Below are 19,296 nucleotides of genomic sequence, written 5' to 3'. Positions count from 1 at the left end.
CTGTGTACAATCCCCTATCAAGAATCTGCACTGTGAAGCTAATGTGCAACAGGTTATTGACATTGATACTGCCAGTTTGAAGGAAAACATGGTTTATGACACCTTCAATGATGTTGAGGCTGAAACAATTTGCAGCATCCCTCTAAGCAGGTGGGGATCATAGGATAAATTGGTATAGGGTTCCTCAAACAATGGGAAATATTCAATTAAAAGTGCCTTATATTATCTAGAGAAGGAAAGAATGAAAAGGTTGGAAGGGGAACATTAGCTGTGGACAACTTGGAATCGTGGAAAGCTGTACATGACTTACTCCCCACCAGCTCAACCTTTTTAAGAAGCACATCATAGACTCCACCTTATGCCCAATATGTAGAGGCTGAATCAACCATCCATATTTTGTTGAATTTTCCTGCTGCTTCAGATGTGTGGGCTGAGGAGGATAGCCTTGTGCACAAATGGAGTGGTTCAGAAGTCGATTTCTTGGGGCTATGGAGAAGAATGAACATGTGCTTTAAAGTGGAGGATGTGGAATTGGCGGCCTACACCACGAGGAAGATCTAGTTGAGGAGGAATTCATTGCTATTTGAGAAGAAGTATGATGGCCCGAGAAGTATCCTTAAAGTTGCAAGACAATCTATGAATGAGTTTTCTATAGCTCAGCAACTCCAACAAAAAGGCCAACTGAACAAAGGCAAAAAGAGAGAGGGGGTCAAATGGGAGAAACCAGCTGATATGGGTTTTAAAGCAAATTGGGATGCTGCTGTGGATATTCATGCAAAGAAAGTTGGAATTGGAGTTATCATCAGGGACTCAAATGGTGACTTGGTTGCCTATTTGAGCTCGTGTTAATCACCTAATGAAACCAACTGCAGCAGAAGCTCTGGCTTTAAGAAGAGCATGAATGTTTTGTCTAGAGCTGAGAATCTCAAATGTGGTATTGGAAGGGGACTCTCAGGTGGTAGTGAAAGTAGTAAACAGTGATAAAGAGGTGTGGACTAATCATGAGAATGTGATAAAGGATGCGAAAAGGATTCTTCCTGGGAATTCGAATTGGAGCATTAGGTTTGTGTACAGGGAAGCAAACAACATAGCGCACAAACTTGCTAAACTTCCTTTTGATTTTTCTGAGGAGAGGGTGTGGATTGAGGATGATCCTGTACAGATTTCTAACTCCATTCTTAGTGAAAAATACTGTAATGACTAAAGTTTACTGATTATTCAATAAAGGAAATACTTTTGACTTCAAAAAAATAAATAAATAACAAGGAAAAAGGAAGATTTGAGAGCACCCAGATGCATGGATGAAGATGAGTTGGTTATGAACAGAAACCAATGACTCCTTCCATGAAAGGGGCATTATGATTCAACTGAAAGACGCAGCAACATAAGAATGATTGAGGCAAGGAACCAAGGGGTTGGGCCGGGTCAAACCCGACCAAATGGGCCAGGTCTACCAAATCAACCACGACTCTAGCCCATAATCTGCACATTGTCCATCGTTCACAAGTAATTAACACGTCCCATTATATCATTACAACTCCTATAAAAATTGAAAGCATTTCCATATTTTGAATGAGCTCTACAAGAATGAAAGACGGCTTCATTTGCATTTAAAATTTATCTTAACTCATCTCGTTTTATCATTATAATTTTTTTAAATTTTCACACAAAATATAATAGACAATTCAATTTTTTCAAATTCCAAAACAATTTTCTCAAATTCCCACACAAAATATAATAAATAATTCAACTTTTATTCTACTATTCACAAACTATCTCAATTCATCTTAACTCATCTCTGAATCCAAACTACTCCTAAAACTATCTCAATGATCTTACCACAAATAAGAGGACGTTAGGCGCTCGAGAGTGTTTCCTCTTTACCAAGTAATTATTTATTTCAAAGTTTATATTGATAATTTATATATTAATATTTTTTCTCATGGGAATGCTGAAATGTAGAGTAAGGATTCAAACTTAATATCTTTGTTGTAATATAACATTAAATAATCATTTATTCAAAAAGTTTAAGAAAATGAAAAAATATTTTTTTTTAATGAATAATGATAGGATTATTACTCTACTACTACCCATTTGTTACTCATTTTGTATTTTTTTTATTTTACTTAATAATTAAGAAAGTGAGTATTAGTAAAGTTATATATTTTTTTAATTTTTTTTTAGTGATTAAGGATATTAAAAAATACTTAAAAAATGATAAAAAAATTAAAAAAAAAATTGAAATGAACTTGGGTAGTAATCTTTTTTTATTTAAATGATAGCCTAATACTCCACCATTGCCAAGCCTCGCGTTGACCTAACTACCTTTTTGTAGTGACACTCTATTGGGAATTTGATTCATTTGATCCACGTGACCAATTTTCAAAAGACAAAAAAAAAAAAGAAATCCAAGTTTAAGTGGGAACAAGTACAGGCAAAATATAAATAATTTTTGGTGTTTTGCCCAACAAGTTTTTTAAATGGATCGGGATTTGTGATTTTTTATAATTATATTATATATGGGCTATAATATATTATTTGAAAAAAAGAAATATTTTATTTACATAAAATTTATTTTATAAATTAATATGACTCGACATAATTTATCATATTATAAAATAAATCTATTAATTTATAAAATATAATCAATTTATGGCTTATAGTACCCATCTTTCTAAAATACACGTCAATATCAGCTTCTTTCTGGTTGGTATTCATGTCAATGTCAAAGGACGCCTCATAAATTTGACAAATGCTGCATGTTTCGCGATCTTGGGAATCGTTGGATATCTCTTATGTTACAATATTATATTCTTCCATGCGATAATAATTAAAAATTCTTTAACGACAATGTTCACATAGACAATTCCGTGCATACGACTATTTGTTTAGAATTGTTTTTTGAAATAATATTTAGAAATAGGAAATAATTAACATAATAGAGGATGAGTAATGCCACATACAATAGAATTTACTATGAAAAAAAGTTGAATCTATTATAAAAAAAAATTAATTTTTTTTAATGTAAATTCCAAAATTTCCATAGTTATTCTAAAGAAAATTATACGCAGAATTGTATAAATTATTTTTAAAAAACCTCAAGAACAGGATCTCAGAGTAAATGTATAAGCATCCACAATTGATTAGTCAAAACTAAAGGATAAATTTTATAAATGTGAAATGAATTTAACTTTTAGTTATTTCATTCACACAAGTCTCTACATTAGAATAACTATTTTTTCTTTATATAATAATAAAATAACAATAAAATAATATAAGATGAATTTAGTTTTATCTATTCACATCAAATCTCTACATTAGATTATTCATTTATTCATTATATAGTAATGAGTAATTAAGAATTAAAAAAAAATTAATTTTTTTAATTATTAATTTATTTTATTTAATCATATTTTACCATTTTATCTATTATATGTTAATTTGTAATCATATTCTAATTAAATTATGTTAATTATTAATCATATTCAAAAAAAAAAAAAAAGAGAAGGTCTGGTACCATGCGAGGCCCCCCAGCCCATGAGACGTGCATTAATGGTTTTTTTTTTTTTTTATAAATAAACTGAAACCATGCATTAATAGTTACTGAGAAAATATAAACATTTACTTGAAAGTAGTTAATTTACTTAAAACCGTGCCCCTAAATATTATAAATAAATGATAAAATATACATTTGATATATCTATAGTAACTAGCAAATTTGAAAATGATTTTGATGTTCACCGTAGCTAAAGTCTAAATATTTAGATTTTAACTAATTTATTGTTATGATATTTTAGGATCTAATAGCTAAATATATGACAGATTTAGCTTTTAACTAATCCATTGATGATGCTCTTAGGAATCCATCCGGTCATATATAATAAGCCAAGATCATGATGGATTTATATATAATAAATGCCACAATTAAAAAGACAGCTTAGAAAAACTACTAAAAAAATGAAATCTTGTCATGATATATAAGTAAGTAAATGAAGTTATTTACCTCAATTGGATGTTCAAATTTAAAGAAGTATAAGACCGACAGATATATAACCTACAATATATATTTAATGCTATGTTAAAATTTCAAGTAATGTTAATATATTTAGTATTTAATACCATGTTAAAATTTCAAGCAATGTTAATCTATTTAGAATTTAATACCACGTTATAATGCTTGAATATGGAAGTACGCAATCTCTGCATTAATCTTACAGAATCGAATATAAAGAGAAAGCAATAATACCATTAAACACAACACAAGTATGGAGAATTTTATCAGAGGTGGTATCTCAGTTGGCTCAATTGGTACGAGCTACTATTTCATAATTTCGAGATTAGAAATTTGATTCTGAGCATATATTGAAACCATTTATAGTAATAAAATCTGGCTGGTATTTCATAATTTCGAAATTAAAAATTTGATTCCCAGCATAAATTGAAAGCATTTATAGTAATAAAATCTGACATTTAGACTATGAAATAGACTTTAGAGCATCTGGATATTTGAATGAATTGTGGTGACAGACTCGTCCTTAATATAGTAACTATAGCCGGATAATCCACGACTCCGGCCACAACGAGAATGAGTTTCTATAGTCACGTTAGAATTGCCATGCCCCTTAAGAAATAAGAAACAAAAAAAAAAAAAAAAAAAGTAGAGGGAAGTTCAAATCCGACAAGCGAAGAATCAGGGATTCAGGATTACATATTTTATTTAATTCCAGCTTAGGATTTAGGAATATATATATATATATATACACACACACACAGAGCATGAACACGATGACAACACCATATCGTGTAAAGAACCCCAATTAATGTGGAACATGACCTTCGTAAACTGTCTCTAGCCTGTGATCGGTTGTCGTACTTTGCGTGATTTGGTTGCCTTACAGTTTGACTGCTTTCACAAACCTCCATATATAATTTGTAAATGGTAATAAAAACAATAGTAAAATAATAATAAATAATTTTTAAATAATAATAATAATAATAGTTTAAACTCAAATATGCTTTTAACTAATATAATTTTATAAAATATGTCGATAAAAATAATTTTATAAAATCTCTTACTAAAACTTTTCTCTTGTTAAAAATAATGAATCCAATTTTGAAAACTAAATTTAAACTGAAATAGGATAAGGGGATTTTTTTTTTTTTTTTCTCTCTCAGTCCCTATTTCCCACCTCATAACTCACATTAAAAATATTCACATACTCTAATATTAAAAAAAAAAAAAAGAAAGAAAAGAAAAAAAAAAGACCTTACATCCTGTAAAATATGGTTTGGGGTGTCTTGATATGCAGAATTACTCGGAAAGAAATCATATAAATGTGGGAAAAGAAGAAGATATCACTACCATATCTCTGTCTGTCAGATGGATTTGATTGAGTAAGCCAGAACAGTAATAAAATCTGTGAGAATAATTGCCAAACATGCACTGGAGCTAGTCTCCATGCAATGAAACCTGAGAAGAACGTACCCTTCCTTCCTACAAAGCTTTATCATGAACCCCTACAACACCTAAAACACCCATCCACCTCAATCAATATTTTATGTATTTCTTATGTTGGGTGTTTTTTATACAGAGAAAAATCAACAACTCCCGGCGCCATTGTTGTCGGTGCTAGTGATGTTTGTCTGGCTTCGCTTCTTTGAAACTGGGTATTTGATGGCGTTGAGTTCGACCTTTCGAAGTGCAGCTCTGCCAAGATCAATGCCACAGATGTCAGAGAGCTGCACCAGGTAGAGCAGAACGTCTGAAAGCTCTTCACCCAGGTGCACTTTCTCCTCTTCTTTCCAATCGGGCAGTCCCTTTGGAACCTCACCTTTCCACTGGAATATCTCAGAGAGTTCTCCAACTTCACCCACCTAGGAAATCCATTCAAACAGCAAGACCATAATATTACAGTGCCCATGAACAAGAAATAATCTTTGACAGTTAGTTTGGTTGTCATTCGAACCACCTTACGACATATATTATAAAAGCAACAGGAAAATCAGGTTAAAGTGGGTTCAAAAGATCGATGATAAGGCAACAAAAAAGGAGGAGATATCGCTTTTGCGAAGTGGGTTAAGTTTGACTCTGGTTCAAAAACATTAACCTTGATGAATTTATGATAAAAAAAATGAACCCAGCCCACTTGCAAATTACCATATTAGAAAAATATGTAGTTGAGACAGGAAATCATTAGAACTTCTCTGTCAATCCAACCAGTTTCAGCTGTATTAATTTGTTTGGTCAGATCTTCCAAAATTAATAAAGAAAAGGAAAAAATATGCATGCCATAAGCAAGCTAAGTATTATAAATGATACGACAGACATGAATAAGAAGAAGAGAGGAAAACTCATCAAGGGTTTGGTGTGCAAAAATATAATACCAGAGCCAAAAGGAGGTTTCGAGGGCTGTGGAACTGCTCCCAATCTCTTTCCCTGGCGAACTCCGTCATCTTCTTCTTGAGAAGATCAAGGGTAACACTTTGACCTTCTGGAGCCGCAGTCATCTCTTAAGATGATATAATTTCTTCTCAGTTCTCCCCAAGAACAAGCAAAAACTAATTAAAACGATAAAGAACAAAGGAAATAGAGAACAAAACGCGGGCCAAGACACAAGAAGAAGAAGATTATGAAGAAGGAGGAGCGAGGAACTGATCAGGGACAGCTAGCTCAATCCCAGAACAAGAAAAAATCAAAAACTTCGTCTTCAAACTTTCTTGGGGCTTTGAATATATTGAGCTAATATAATAGCTGCGGAGCAGCAGTATTATAGGGGGGAATCGAGTGTACCTGTGCTTTTGGATTCTACTGACTACCGGCTATTGCCAGTGCACTTTCCTTACATGGAGAAAGACAGGTGTCAGTTTCCATATATTCTCGTCCCGATCCTAGGTGGTCAGTGGGTGAGCCTCGTGGCTATGTAGGGACCACGTGTTCTGCTTCTTCTACCCTAATTTTCTTGTTGACTGTTTATATGCTTAGTAAAGTGCCTAAAAAATATTATTAAAAAATTAATTTTATATATAAATCTCATATTTTATTTATTTATTTTAAAATAATTATACAATAATTACATAATTTAAGATTACAAAGATCTTATCTTATAATATAAATTATATATATATATATCTCTTTGAGAATGTATTATGCCTAGAATTTTAAGGCCTTTTTGGCTAGAATAACTACTTAATTTTCAAATAGTGTTTTTATATGTATAAAAAAAAAATTCTACTAAACATAATAATGTTTTTGTATTTTTTAAACTGGTATTTACTTTTTTTTTTGTAAAGAAATTATACAGGACTTTACAAATCATTGTTTCCTAACAATTAAAGTACTATTTTTTTCTCCTTCAAATCTCAATCTTAGGCAGAGGAGCTAAAACAGCGATGAAGATATTTACAATATTTTTTTCTTCTTTAATATGAACTATTTCATAAGATTAATATGATGTTAGATAAAATTATATGATTTTTTAGTATTGGGCCATTTATTTCTATTCTCTGGACCTGCAAAACTGATTTGAATGCAAACCTTTCGGCCCTGTACAGCCTAGTTCACCCCGCTAACATCTGCGGCTCCTAGTCGAGGCAGGGGAAGGTGGGGCCCCAACTCTGCTATATATATATATATATATATATATATATATATATATATATTTTATATCTCAAATGAAACGACGTCGTTATCCCCCCTCCCCCAACCCCTTCCCTTCTCGAAAATTCTATCAGTCTCTCTTCTCTCATCTCCGTCGCTCTTTGTGGTCGTCGCCTGTGTTCGTTGCATCATCGTCTCCTAAGGTAATTCCCAAATCCAAATTTCTTAATTTTAGTATTTTATTTTATTTTTTTTAATTATGGAGACAGGAGGAATGTTATGATTAAATGGAGATGAAGGATGAGATTTGTGAACTGTGTGCTATGGAGAATCTTGATTGTGCATGCGATTTGTGAATATGAATTTTTGTGATTCATGAATGGTGAATCTATGGTAGTGATTTTGAATTTTGAATTGTTGTGATTCATGAACGGTGAATCTAAAATCTTAAATTAATGTATGGGTTTCAATCTTTGAAACCTTTAAATTAATTTATGATTCCAATCGTTTAGAATTTCAAATTGAAACTCTAAATAACATTATGGCTACAAAGTTACATTATTCAATTTCATTTGTTGTAAGACTTGTTATAGCCTTTTTCATTAATAGACACTAGGAATTAAAAGGCTAGTTAAAGCATTTTTCGTGTATTACTATTTCACATGTCAATTTTCAATTAACTGATGTGGATATTAATACCATGTGGCAGCCAATACAGACTAACATATGCCCTATTATTTTTCTAACAAAAACTTTGGGAAGTATTTAATTGTGAGTTTTTTTAAACTTCTTTACATCTTATCTGTAAGCTTTTTTTGTTTTACTTTTATTTTTCAAATGAGATCTTACAAATCTTATGGAGAGGGAAAACAAAACCAGTTTTCTTAAAGATGTTCAATGGTTTTATGCTTTGGACATTTGACAAGATTGAAATTATTGGGGAACAACCAAGCCCATATGTCATTCAACACCAGCAAGGAAATAAAATCTCTCATCAGCTGCATACTTGTAGATTTCAGGATACAAAAGGTGGGGGGCTGGAGAGGAGGAGATCTCTGATTCTCTGTAATCTTGTGAGAGGATTGCCCAAGATTTCTTCTATAACAACAAGTGGCAGCTACAGGTATGAAAAGTTATATTCTAATTGAGTATTAAAAGTAATGTTATTTTCCACTATTTTCAATTCAAATAAAATCTCAGTGTTTTGTTGACTAACGGATATTTTTATTCCTTTTATTATTATTATTATTATTATTATTATTATGTTGTAACAACAACTAAAAAAATAAAAGGATAAAAACTCAAAATTTGATGAATATACCAGAAAATCAAAACAAATTAGAGAACTGTGCTCCTTGTGATGCATATAGAAATATAGAAAAATATTCTCAAAAATTCAAAGTTGATTCATAATTGTGCATGCTTATAATATGATGTATATTTTGGTTGTGTATGCTTATTTTATAAAATAAATTATAATAATGAAAAGGTTAGTGGCATGTGTTAAAATTTGATTGTGCATGCTTATTTTATAAAACAAATTATAATAATAAAAAGGTTAGTGGCATATTTTGATTGTTGATACTTCATCCCTAGGGCTCTATGTGTTGATTGTTGATATTAGTAGTATGTTTTTATTTTAACCTTTTTATTATTATAATTTATTGTGGTAAACTCTATAGATGTTACTATAGGAAACATGGTACATTACAATTAAATGTACATTTAGAATAACAATACAAGAAGAGTCTAATTGAGATCCTTACGAGAGAAGAGTCAATCTAGACTAGAGATTAAAAAATAATAGATGAGAGTAGTAGGGGTTCTACGTTGAAGGGGTGTACTAAGTATGACCCCCCGATAAGTGTAGAAGAAAGTTAGCTCGTATGGTTATTATGGACGAGCTACCTTTTCAGTTTGTAGATGAGAAAGGGTTCCAAAAATATTCCAGTTGTTTGAAACCGAGGTTTAATATTCATTCTCGTCACACTGGGGCAAAAGATATTAAAAAACATTACCAAAAGGAGAATGATTTGTTAAGAGGTCAATTGGCTGGTCAAGTTGTAAGCCTCATTACCGTTACTTGGACATCCATCCAAAATTTTAATTACATTACTTATATTGTACATTTCATTGATTGTGATTGGACACTACATAAGAAAATTGTGAATTTTTTGTCTAATTTTTTATCATAAAAGTGAGACAAATGGGAAGGCCTTGGAAGCCACAATAAAGAAGTGGGGGTTGCCACGGGTTTCGACAATTACAGTTGATCATGCCTTGTCTAACAATGTCGCATTAGGATATCTAAAAACTTATCTTAGAGAGACAAATAAGAAAATCTTGGGTGGTGATTGTTTGCATGTTAGATGTGCTGTACATATTTCGAATTTAATTGTGTCTGATGGTTTTAGAGATGTTGATGACTTGGTTGCACAGTCAGAATGTCTGTGAGATCTTCTCCTGGTAGATTGGAGAAATTCAAAATCGCTGCAAAGAATGCGGGCATAACATTTAAGAGAGGTCTTTATACTGATGTTCCTACAAGATGGAACTAAATCTTCTTAATGCTGGAGGCGATCTAAGAATATAAGGCAGCTTTTGAATTATTGGGTGATGAAGATATTCAATATGTCAGATATTTTGATGAGTACAGAGGATTAAGAAAGCCTATTGATGATGATTGGGAGATGATTGCTATTTTTATAGATTTTTTAAAGCTTTTCTATGAGGTGACATTGAAAATATCTTTTTTTTTTTGTACTCTATATCTAATGAATTCACTCAATAAATATGTAGGGTGAAAGAAGAATTGGATGAGATGTGTATGAGTGACCATATTAGGATGCGAGAAATGACATTCATGATAAGAATCAAATATGACAAGTATTTAAGGGATTTGAGTAGGGAAAATATTTTGTTATATTTGGTTGTTGTTCTTGGCCCCCAATTTAAGATCGATGACATGGTATATGGTTTGAAACTTGTGTACTGGGCCACATGCACTAATCTTATTGGGGGCATGGTTAGAGACACCCTCGGTAGATTGTTTGATAAGTTTACTGTGATCAAGGATGGTAGCGCACCTACACCTACACCTATCCCAGCGCCTCCTCCATAAGTCGGGACGGGCAAAAAACGTAGGTTGGTGTGGGTCCAAAGCCTCTCACATAATTCCCAACTAGTCTATCAATCTACAGAGGCGAAGTCGGAGGTAGACCGATATTTAGCAGGGGATCTTCTTCCATACATGGAAAGTTTTGATATATTAGCTTGGTGAAAGATTAATGCCGTGAAGTATCCCGTTCTTGGAGAGATAGCATGCAATATTTTGGCCATCCATATTAGTATCATAGTCTCAGAGTCGGCCTTTAGTACCAAAAAACACATATTAGATCCATTCAGGAATTATTTGTCCCCTACCTCTGTGGAGGTATTGATTTGCACATAGAATTGGATCAAATGGACTCTAACTCATGTTTCGGATGTTTTTGACTTTAATAAGGTCGACGAGGAGGAGGGTGGTGATCAGTCTGGATCTAGTAATCGTTGATTTTAATGTTTCATTTTATTATTTTGATTTATTTTATTTATATTCATTTTATTGGTATTAATTTCAAATTTAATTGTTGTAGCCATACATGATATGACGTCTACATCCGCTGCAATATGACTTCACCATATTGGACCTCGATCCACCATTGCCATTTGCCATAGGATTATACAATTTGTAGTCTCTTAATTTTTTTCATATTTCTATAATTTTGGGTATCTAATTTTTTTTATAATCTTACTATCATATGTGAACCTCAAGCCTCAAGCCTCAATCCTAATTCCAAACCAAAATTCAAATGATATATTCTTAATATCGCATGTTGATCCTTATCTCATATTGATTAGTCAGGTTTTAATTTGTAATTTTGTCATTTATTTATTGTTTATAATTCTAATTTATCTTCCTATTTAATTGTTAATATTTCAGATTTTATGATCTCACAACTCAGAACAGACAGCACTAAATTCTATTTCCACTTGCTCCAAATGTCAAAGTCAAAGTTCAAAATTCCCCATTGTCACTTTTATCATTTATGTTCAACTCACAATTATATTTAGATTTTACATATTCAATTCTTTGTAATGTTGATACAATCACAATGTCTCTTTTATGTTTGTAATTGTTTTCTCTAAATTTGTGTTATTGTAATAGTTTAGTTATTATAGTTTTATTATATATTTTATTATTGTAAATTGTAATAGTTTAGGACTTAGGAGTATTAGTAGTACTTCTTTAATCTTTTTTCTCTTAATTTGTATTTTTTTATTGTAAATTCAATTCTTTGATATTTAAAAAATTTAAAATTATACAATTTTTTTTCATTGCTTGCCCAAAATGCCCATAAACATTGAAATGGGCCACAAACTGGGCCATTTTTGGCCTAAAAACAACTTCTACATTTGGGGGTGCTGGGGGGAGGGGCAGACGGTTAGGGTTTTTGTTCCAGCACCTGAACTAGGTACCTCACCCCTGGACCACGACGATGGGTGTTGGGGGAAAAAATCTCACCCTCGTCCCATGCAGGCTAGGGGGAGGAAGGGGTACCCCCACACCGTATGGTGCAGGTAGTACTCTTAGAGCAGAAGTTTTAGAACTCTTATCATTTTTTTTTCTTTATTCTATTTTATTTATTTTTAATAAATGGGTCTTAGCATTGTATCATTTTGTTTTCTCTCTTTCGTTTTTAGTGAATTATGTAAGAAAGAATCAATTTTCAAATCCAAATGAGAAATGATATTTAAAGTCGTGGAATGTACAAACGTTGCGCAACTTTTTTGAAAAAAGTGAGTAAATACGAGATCCGCATGATATAAAAAAATTAATTTTTTAATAGTGAACTCCATTCTTTTTCAAAATGATTGCACAGCGCTTACGCACTCCACAGGCTACGACTGTATTTAGCATTACACTTTTCAAATGGATGCCCATTTATAATGCCACCAACGATCAGCCATTTATGGTTAGAAATAGTAGCCTTGTTGGGCAGGCTCCTGCATCTAGTCCGCTTGCCCAATCCATCTACTCCTGCATTTGTCTAAACATGTAGGATTTTGTTAAAAAGTTAGAAACGGGTATATAAGTAAAAGAACATCCTAATTTTTTCATTTCTTTCATTCTCTCCTCTCTCAATCCCTCCTATAAGCCTATCTTCTTCATCTTCTCCTTGGTTGTCAGCCCCAACCTCACAGCAAATCTTCATCTCGCCTTCTCCTTCTCTTCATCCTCCACGTTTTCTTTTTCAAGTTGGTTGTTCTTCATGAGATACCCATGGGTCACGGCATAGCCGTGGGTCTAAACAAAAGCCAAGAGACCCACGATCACAATTGACCATAGTTTTTTTCCTTGAGCCACAAGCTATGGCATGACTAGGGGTGTGCTCAACGAACAACAATCACAACGGGTCGTGGGTCTTTGGACAAACCCACGGCCGGATCGCGGTTTGTGATGCTTTGTTTTTTATTTTTATTTTTAAAGATGTTATTTTTTTTTTTTTTTTGGTTGGATATGTGTATTGGAGATTTGATATGTGGATTTGGCGAATGAATTTGTGGATTAAGGTTATTTGGCAGATTCTGGATAGGTTGCAAGGCCATCCATCCTCCAACAGCCGGGTGTGATCACCCACCCATGCGGGTCCGCGAGGTTGGGTGGCCATACATATGTGTAATAAATAATATGTTGGAAAATCTAAAAACTATGCATGATAGCGATGCCTTAAAATATTCTAAACTAGAGAATAGAATGAGTATTAGACATAGTTTTAAATTCTATTCCATTCCGGTCGAAATGGCCGGAGTTTTTCGTTCCAGTGTAGTATCCAATACACTATACCTCATTATTCTATTTTGCTCTAAATTCTGGCTAATTCTAGTCCGTTTAAGCCATTCCAGTCAAATTCCGGCTGAAATTGGCATTCTGGCCCTATTCCTTTCTGAACTATTTTTGTAATTTCTTTTGTACTTGTATGACATTTTTATAAATTTTAAATCTAGAAGGTATTTAATTAATTCTAGAATATAAAATGTATTTATATAATTTTCATGTTTTTGTTAATTTAAATATGTTCCCTCAATCTCTAAATATCATTTTTTATAATTTCTCTGTTCTTTTATTTTTTTCTTGATTTTGTGTCATGTATATATATATATATATGTATTTATTCTTTTAATTGATAGTTTATATATACATATAAGTATTTATATATAATATATAATTAATCCCAAAATGATATGTCGGAATGCAATAGTACCAAAATATTCTATTTCAATACTTAAACCGAAATGAGAACTAGAACGAAATTTAAAATATTGACCAGAACACTCTCATAGTTCTATAGATGGTATGTAATAATACATCTTGAAAAAGAAAGCCCATAAAGGTATACTGTGAAGATTTCCTTTTAATTTATTCTATAGAACTTTTTGGGTGCATACTTTGTGACCTTAATGAGATATATTATTGAATGAGTCCTACTATACAACCTCCTCCATCCCGTACACTCCACACACCGCTATATGGAATTTTTTTTTTTAATGAAACAAAAGTGAGTTTTTAATTTTTACATTTTCCCATCATTTCCCCCCTTCCCCCACCATCGTCCCCTAGCGTCCCACCCCATCGTTGTCACCCCTCTTCCTATTATACAAGAAATCTTGAGGAAAATTCAAACTAGTGAATTATTGCTGCTCGCTACATTACTCAATGAATTGCTAAAATCCTGGCTTTTATCTTTTAACTTGTCATCTTCGTGCTTATCTATCAATGGTGATGGTAGTTCCAGTCAACTCTTTGGCTCTCTAGGCTTGGCGATCCCAATTGATTCGAGCCAAAAAGAACAGAATGGTCACAACGCATGAGCCTTGCGCGGCTAAAAGGCCAAGCCAAAGTCCTTTGAAATCAAACTCGAAGTAAAAGCTCAACCACACTGCAACCGGCAAAATGATGGAGGCAAGGGACTTGACGTAGGGATTGCGCACAAAAAGCAAATAGATCCACGAGAAAAATTATGTAGTGCGTTTATGTTTCACTCTTCTAGCTTTACGTTCTCCCTCCTCCATTTTCCTCCATCTTCCATTTTCAGACTCACTCTTCCATTTTTGGCGGACTCCCTTCTCCATTCTCTGTCAATCTAACTAGTTTCAACTATATTAATTTGTTTGGTCAAATCCTCCAAAGTCTATAAAGGAAGGGGAAAATATGAAATGATTCTCTATCTTTATGGTTTTTTAACAAATATCATGAACCAAATGGTCATAAGCAAGCTGAGTGCTAAATGACACGACAGTCAAGAATAAGAAGAAGAGAGAAAATTCATCAAGGGTTTGGTGTGCAAATATATAATACCAGAGCCAAAAGGAGGTTTCTTGGGCTGTGGTACTGCTCCCAATCTCTTTCCTGGCAAATTTCGTTGTCTTCTTCTTGAGAAGATCAAAGGTAACACTTTGACCTTTTAGAGCCACGATCATCTCTTAAGATAATGTGATTTCTTCCAAGAACAAGCAAAAACTAATTAAAACGATAAAGAACAAAGGAAATGGAGAACAAAACGCAGGCCAAGACACAAGAAGAAGAAGAAGGAACTGATCAGGGATAACTAGCTCAACCCTAGAAAAAGGAAAAAAAAAAAAAAAAACCTGAGGTTGATATTGGCTTCCAGTTTAGGCCGAGTTATTCCTCTTAGAAGGATAAAAGTGGCTGGAGTGAGGGAATGAGCTCGTTTTCGAGATGACAGAGGAGTGGAGAAGAGTAGGGGAGAAGTATGAAAATGGAGAAAAAATCAACGAACCGTGATGTGGGAAAGGAACCGGGTTCGGTGTGTGGTGTGCGACTGAGGACCAGAGGTTGAGTAGAGTTTTTCATTGTTGAATATTCTTTTGTACTGCTACAAGATGTTTTTTTTTTTTTTAAATCACAAATTCATGGAATACGGATTTTATATATATATAAACAGAAATGCTTTGGGTCCCGAATTCGGGACCCAAATAGTGTCCCGAATGAGTTTTTTTTTTTTTTTTTACTTAGTGATTAAGAAAATGTGTTTTAATTATGTTGTGAATTTTTAATTTTTTTTAAAAATGTTTATAATGATTAAAAAATACATGAAAAAAAAGAAAAAAATTAAAAAAATGAAATGCACTATTCGGTGAACTCATTTGGGTCACTTTTTCGATAGCTGTAGCATGGCTCATATATAAAAGGGGGAACATTGCAAAATGAACTTCCAATTTCGAGGTTTCTTCTCTATTGAGTTTTCATATTCCTGTCTCTCTACACCCACCCTCCTAATCCACAAAAAGAGCCTATCAGATTGGAAAGATGATTTATGGATGTAGAGTCATTTTGTAGTTTTTCTTTATGGGGCGTCTCCTAGCTACATGCACCATACCATTGGATTCTCAGGCAACCATTATACAAGGAGTCGAAAACCATTAGGCGAGTGTGCCTACGAGCACCTCTATTCATCATTTACTAGAAACCATATGTGTCAGACGTCTATTGAAGGGTGTAAATCAAGCTTTATCACCATGTCCAGCCCCTAGCGTTTCCCATTGTGTAGTCATATATCTTAAAAACGCCTATCCTCATATGAACAATAAGATGAACAGTAATGAATAATATTTTTTTTTGGGCATTTTTTATTCTATATATACCCTTATGTAACTGACTATTATTACAATTGTGCCCTTTTGGGTCTTCAATTTTATAAAAAAGTACATAAATAGCTTACTATAATTACAAAAATTGCCATTAAAAGCGTCTATCCTCATATGAACAGTAATGAATAATGTTTTTTTGGACATTTTTTATTCCGCATATAACCCTATGTAACCGACTATTATTACAATTGTGCCCTTTTAGGTCTTCAGTTTTACAAAAGAGTAATTCTACATACAATCGTAAAGTGTGTAAACGTCGCGTAATCGCTTTGAAAAAGAGTGGGGTCCACTATTAAAAATTGAATTTTTTTCAAAACAATTACGCGACGGTTGCATAATTCACAATTGCAAATATATTTTCTCATCTTTTAAAGATTTTGAAGTCTTTTAGTGTATTGACAAAAAATGACCTTGACTTTTTTAGATGGGTTGGCGTGCATGCAGTATGACATAGTCACATAAGCTCATACGTATAAATATATATATATATATATATATATATATTAGGTAGATACAATTGTTTTTGGAAAATGTTAGTCTTCCTGCTGCCTCCCTTTGGAATTTTTTTCTTATATTTATTTTTATTTGGTAATTAAAGAAATATTTTTTAATGATGTTGTCTATTTTTTTAAAAAAAAATTGAAAAATGTTAAAAAAATGCATGTGAAAAAAAGCAAAAAAAAAAAAAAAAAAAAAATTGCACATGAAATACACTAGCAGGAGCCCTCAACAAAGCAATGGTGGTTGTAGAGCCACTCTTTTTTTTGGAAAATTGTAGCCAATGAAAAAGCAAAAAAAAAAAAAAACATGAAACACACTAGCGGAAGCTCTCAACAAAGCAGTGGTAGCTGTAGAGCCACTTTTTTTAAAAAAAATTGCAGCTAATGAATAGTATGTCTTGTTTAGAATAACGCTAACTATATTATCATGTATATATTTATGGAGAAGAGTCTAAATTAAATTAGAAAAAGCTAGCTAGCTAGCATATAATTATGTATATCATGTAGCGACGATCAAATCATGCAGCTAGCTAGCTAGCATGCACGTAATTGGTGAGTGAAACCAAATTATTTATCTCATATTGCATTATTACTTGATCTCTATCTTATTTACGTTTCTATCTTTTCTACTCTGTCATGTAGATCGCCACTTGCAACGTCTATCGGTTTATTAATCTGACCTATACTACACGGCTCACTAATCTTATTTCTATCCGACTCTTTTATTGAATAAACAAATTTGGATTCGTCGACTTTTAGTTACTACATACCGTACGACATTATACGTATGCTGTCGTGCATATATTGGACAATTATATTTGATTGTAACTTCTACATGCATTATTATTATTATTATTATTATTATTATTATTATTACTACTACTACGTTGCTTATAAACTTGATAATATTTATATAAAAAAATTGTGTTTATAAACTTGGTGATTTTAAATATGCAACTCTCATGAACTTGTCAATTGAAATGATAATTTTGTATGTTAGCCAATTTATATAAATAATTATGTTTTTAATTAGGTGTTGTTAAGAATCTGCTTTTAAAGAGCTTTTCTTTAATTAATAAATCGTTACTATTATTTACTTTTACAAAGAGATTTTATTTTTATATAGATTTTTTTATACGTGTCTTGCACGTAGCCTCCTTACTATATATATATATATATATATATATATATATATATATATTGAGAGAGAGACGAAAGGGAAAATATACACGGGAAAATATCCCATTGTATCATGTCTGATAGAACCCCGATGAAAAGTGACTAACCTAACCAGTAGCGCAAAAAGTCCTTTGCAAAAAAGAAGCCCAAGCCCAAATACATTCGTGAGGCCCAAAGATTTGGAGTACCCAAACTCGCAAGAAGGCCCAAAGGCCTAATTAGTACATTGATATCCATTAATACTAGTTGATTTGCAAAAGTTATTCCCGGAAGGATTGGTCGATATTTTGTTTCAATGTTTAAAATTCAAAGTCCAAAGACTTTCAGCCACAGAGTCGATTTTTCCTTCCTGTTTTTATTTTTATTTTTCAAAATATTGCTTGCTCGTCAAAAAATAAATAACTGCGTAGGAAAAAAGAAAAAGAAAAAAGAAAAAAACTGGGGTATTATGGATACTGAGTTGTGTTGGTTTCATTGTGAATGACGTTGTGGTCCAGCTCGATCCCAGATACGTTATGGCCTTTTCAAGAGACCGATCGATGAATTCTCAATTCATCGTGGGATTGGAGACTCTAGATCGGGAAAAAAATGGGTCAAGGGAAAGCTACCTAGCTTGAGATCGATCAGACTGTTTCCTTGCAGATCACTTCTGCAGCAGCTTGTCGTGTGCAGAGAGAGGGAGAGAGAGAGAGAGAGAGAGAGAGAGAGAGATTCCCTTGCCCTTCCTTCTGGACGGCCCCTGCATCTATGCATTTTTTCTGTGCTAAATGCCGACTTGAGGCTGAGCAATACCTTCCCAATCTACCTTTCTTTTCTTTCCAAGACACTCATGACTCATCAACAACCTCTAACATTTTTTCAATAGCCAGTTATTTTATTTTCACGTAATGAGATAGATAGTTATTTGAATTATATTTTAATAAAAAAAATACAAAAATATTTTTCATTAAAATTTCATCATTTGAGTTACTTAGAAGTGCATGCATAACTCTTCAAGTTGGTAGGTTGTAGAATTCTATTTATTGTGAAATAGATTTGATGTATTATATTAAATATTTTTATATATAATTATTTATATTTTAAAAAAATTCCTTTGCTCTTGTGCGCGTATATATATATATATATAATATGATATATCGATATTGATGCCTGCAATTTGAAGCTTCTTGAAGTATTCATGTACAGTCATACTGATCTGCACGCATTATATATTATAAAAAATTATTTATTTATAATCAATTATTTTTTATAAAAATGATTATTTTTTTATTAAAATAAATTTATTTTATAATAAATAATCATTCTCGT

The 19,296-nt window shown here is 32.5% G+C and overlaps 1 protein-coding gene across 1 annotated transcript; it reads right to left on the bottom strand.

Moving 5' to 3' along the window:
* Positions 1 to 5,354: 5,354 nt before the first annotated feature.
* Positions 5,355 to 6,699, bottom strand: LOC121240376 (dCTP pyrophosphatase 1-like). Its single transcript, XM_041137801.1, has 2 exons — positions 6,385 to 6,699; positions 5,355 to 5,874 (listed from the first exon to the last, which is right to left on the bottom strand). Exons 1-2 carry the CDS (start codon positions 6,505 to 6,507, stop codon positions 5,599 to 5,601), a joined length of 399 nt encoding a protein of 132 aa, XP_040993735.1. The 5' UTR covers positions 6,508 to 6,699; the 3' UTR covers positions 5,355 to 5,598.
* Positions 6,700 to 19,296: the final 12,597 nt, after the last annotated feature.

This window comes from Juglans microcarpa x Juglans regia, chromosome 7S (genome assembly GCF_004785595.1).
Source record: "Juglans microcarpa x Juglans regia isolate MS1-56 chromosome 7S, Jm3101_v1.0, whole genome shotgun sequence".
Taxonomy (NCBI): domain Eukaryota; kingdom Viridiplantae; phylum Streptophyta; class Magnoliopsida; order Fagales; family Juglandaceae; genus Juglans; species Juglans microcarpa x Juglans regia.
The sequence above is the reverse complement of the archived record's forward strand: the minus strand, read 5'-3'. Positions and strand labels throughout refer to the sequence as shown.